The sequence below is a fragment of the Rhincodon typus genome, unplaced genomic scaffold, assembly GCF_021869965.1.
Source record: "Rhincodon typus isolate 14 unplaced genomic scaffold, sRhiTyp1.1 hic_rhity00003981, whole genome shotgun sequence".
In the NCBI taxonomy this organism is placed as follows: Eukaryota; Metazoa; Chordata; class Chondrichthyes; order Orectolobiformes; family Rhincodontidae; genus Rhincodon; species Rhincodon typus.
The window spans coordinates 5174-6026 of NW_025969619.1; the positions used below are offsets into that span (position 1 = coordinate 5174).

At 56.4% G+C, this 853-nt stretch overlaps 1 protein-coding gene across 1 annotated transcript in view; it reads right to left on the reverse strand.

The window, feature by feature from the left end:
- The window catches only part of LOC125481871 (ataxin-2-like protein), a 13994-nt gene that overhangs the window by 5158 nt on the left and 7983 nt on the right, over positions 1-853 (reverse strand). Inside the window, exon 12 of the mRNA XM_048593798.1 lies at positions 547-734. Coding sequence (XP_048449755.1) covers positions 547-734 — 188 coding nt within the window. The remainder of the gene's footprint in view (positions 1-546; positions 735-853) is intronic.

Here is an 853-nt window from a genome sequence, read left to right on the forward strand (position 1 = left end):
GAACAAGAGACAGAGACAGACAGACAATGCGAGTGAGAATGAGAGAGAGAGAGAGAGAGAGAGAGAGAGAGACAGGCAGTGCGAGCGAGAACGAGAGACAGAGAGAGAGAGAGAGAGAGACAGGCAGTGCGAGCGCGTGAGTGAGAATGAGAGAGAGAGAGGCAGTGTGAGCGCGTGAGTGAGAACGAGAGAAAGCAACCCAGCAAGCGAGCACAAGAGAGCGAGCATGAGACAGAGCGCTCATTAATGAGAGGAGGGGTGAGGGAGCAGAGACAGAGACAGAGAGAGAAGNNNNGAGAGTGATTACCTTATTGAAAAGATTTGACGCATTGACATAGTCCCTGCAGAAGAACTGGGAGCTGGACACAGGCAAAGGAGGGTGGTGGGGGTGCTGAGAGGGGAAAAGACAGACTGGCCACGTAGTAATTGGAGAGTCCAGGGTGTATGGACGAGGGGAGAGGGGTCGGGGAGGAGAGTTTGCAGAGAGAATCCCCTACCCCAGCAGAGACAGATGGCCCTCCACCACCCCCCCAATGCCCCCAGTACCTGAGAGTGATATTGAGCCATTGCCTGCATCATGGCAGGTTGGGCTGTGAACTGCTGCGGACTGTATGGGAGGTACGGAGGGGAGTAGGGACCAGCCACGAGCGGAGGGCCTGCAGCAGACGCTGCCTGGAGTATTGGAGGGGCCGATGGAGGGTGCTGCTGTTCGGATCGCTGTGGAGCCACAGAACCTGAGACAGTGACAGAGACAGACAGATGGAAAAAAGGAAATGGTCAGCGAGCAAGAGAGACAGTGACACCTGTCCAACATTCCCCCCACCCCCCACCATCCCCACTCCCTGTGGGAACG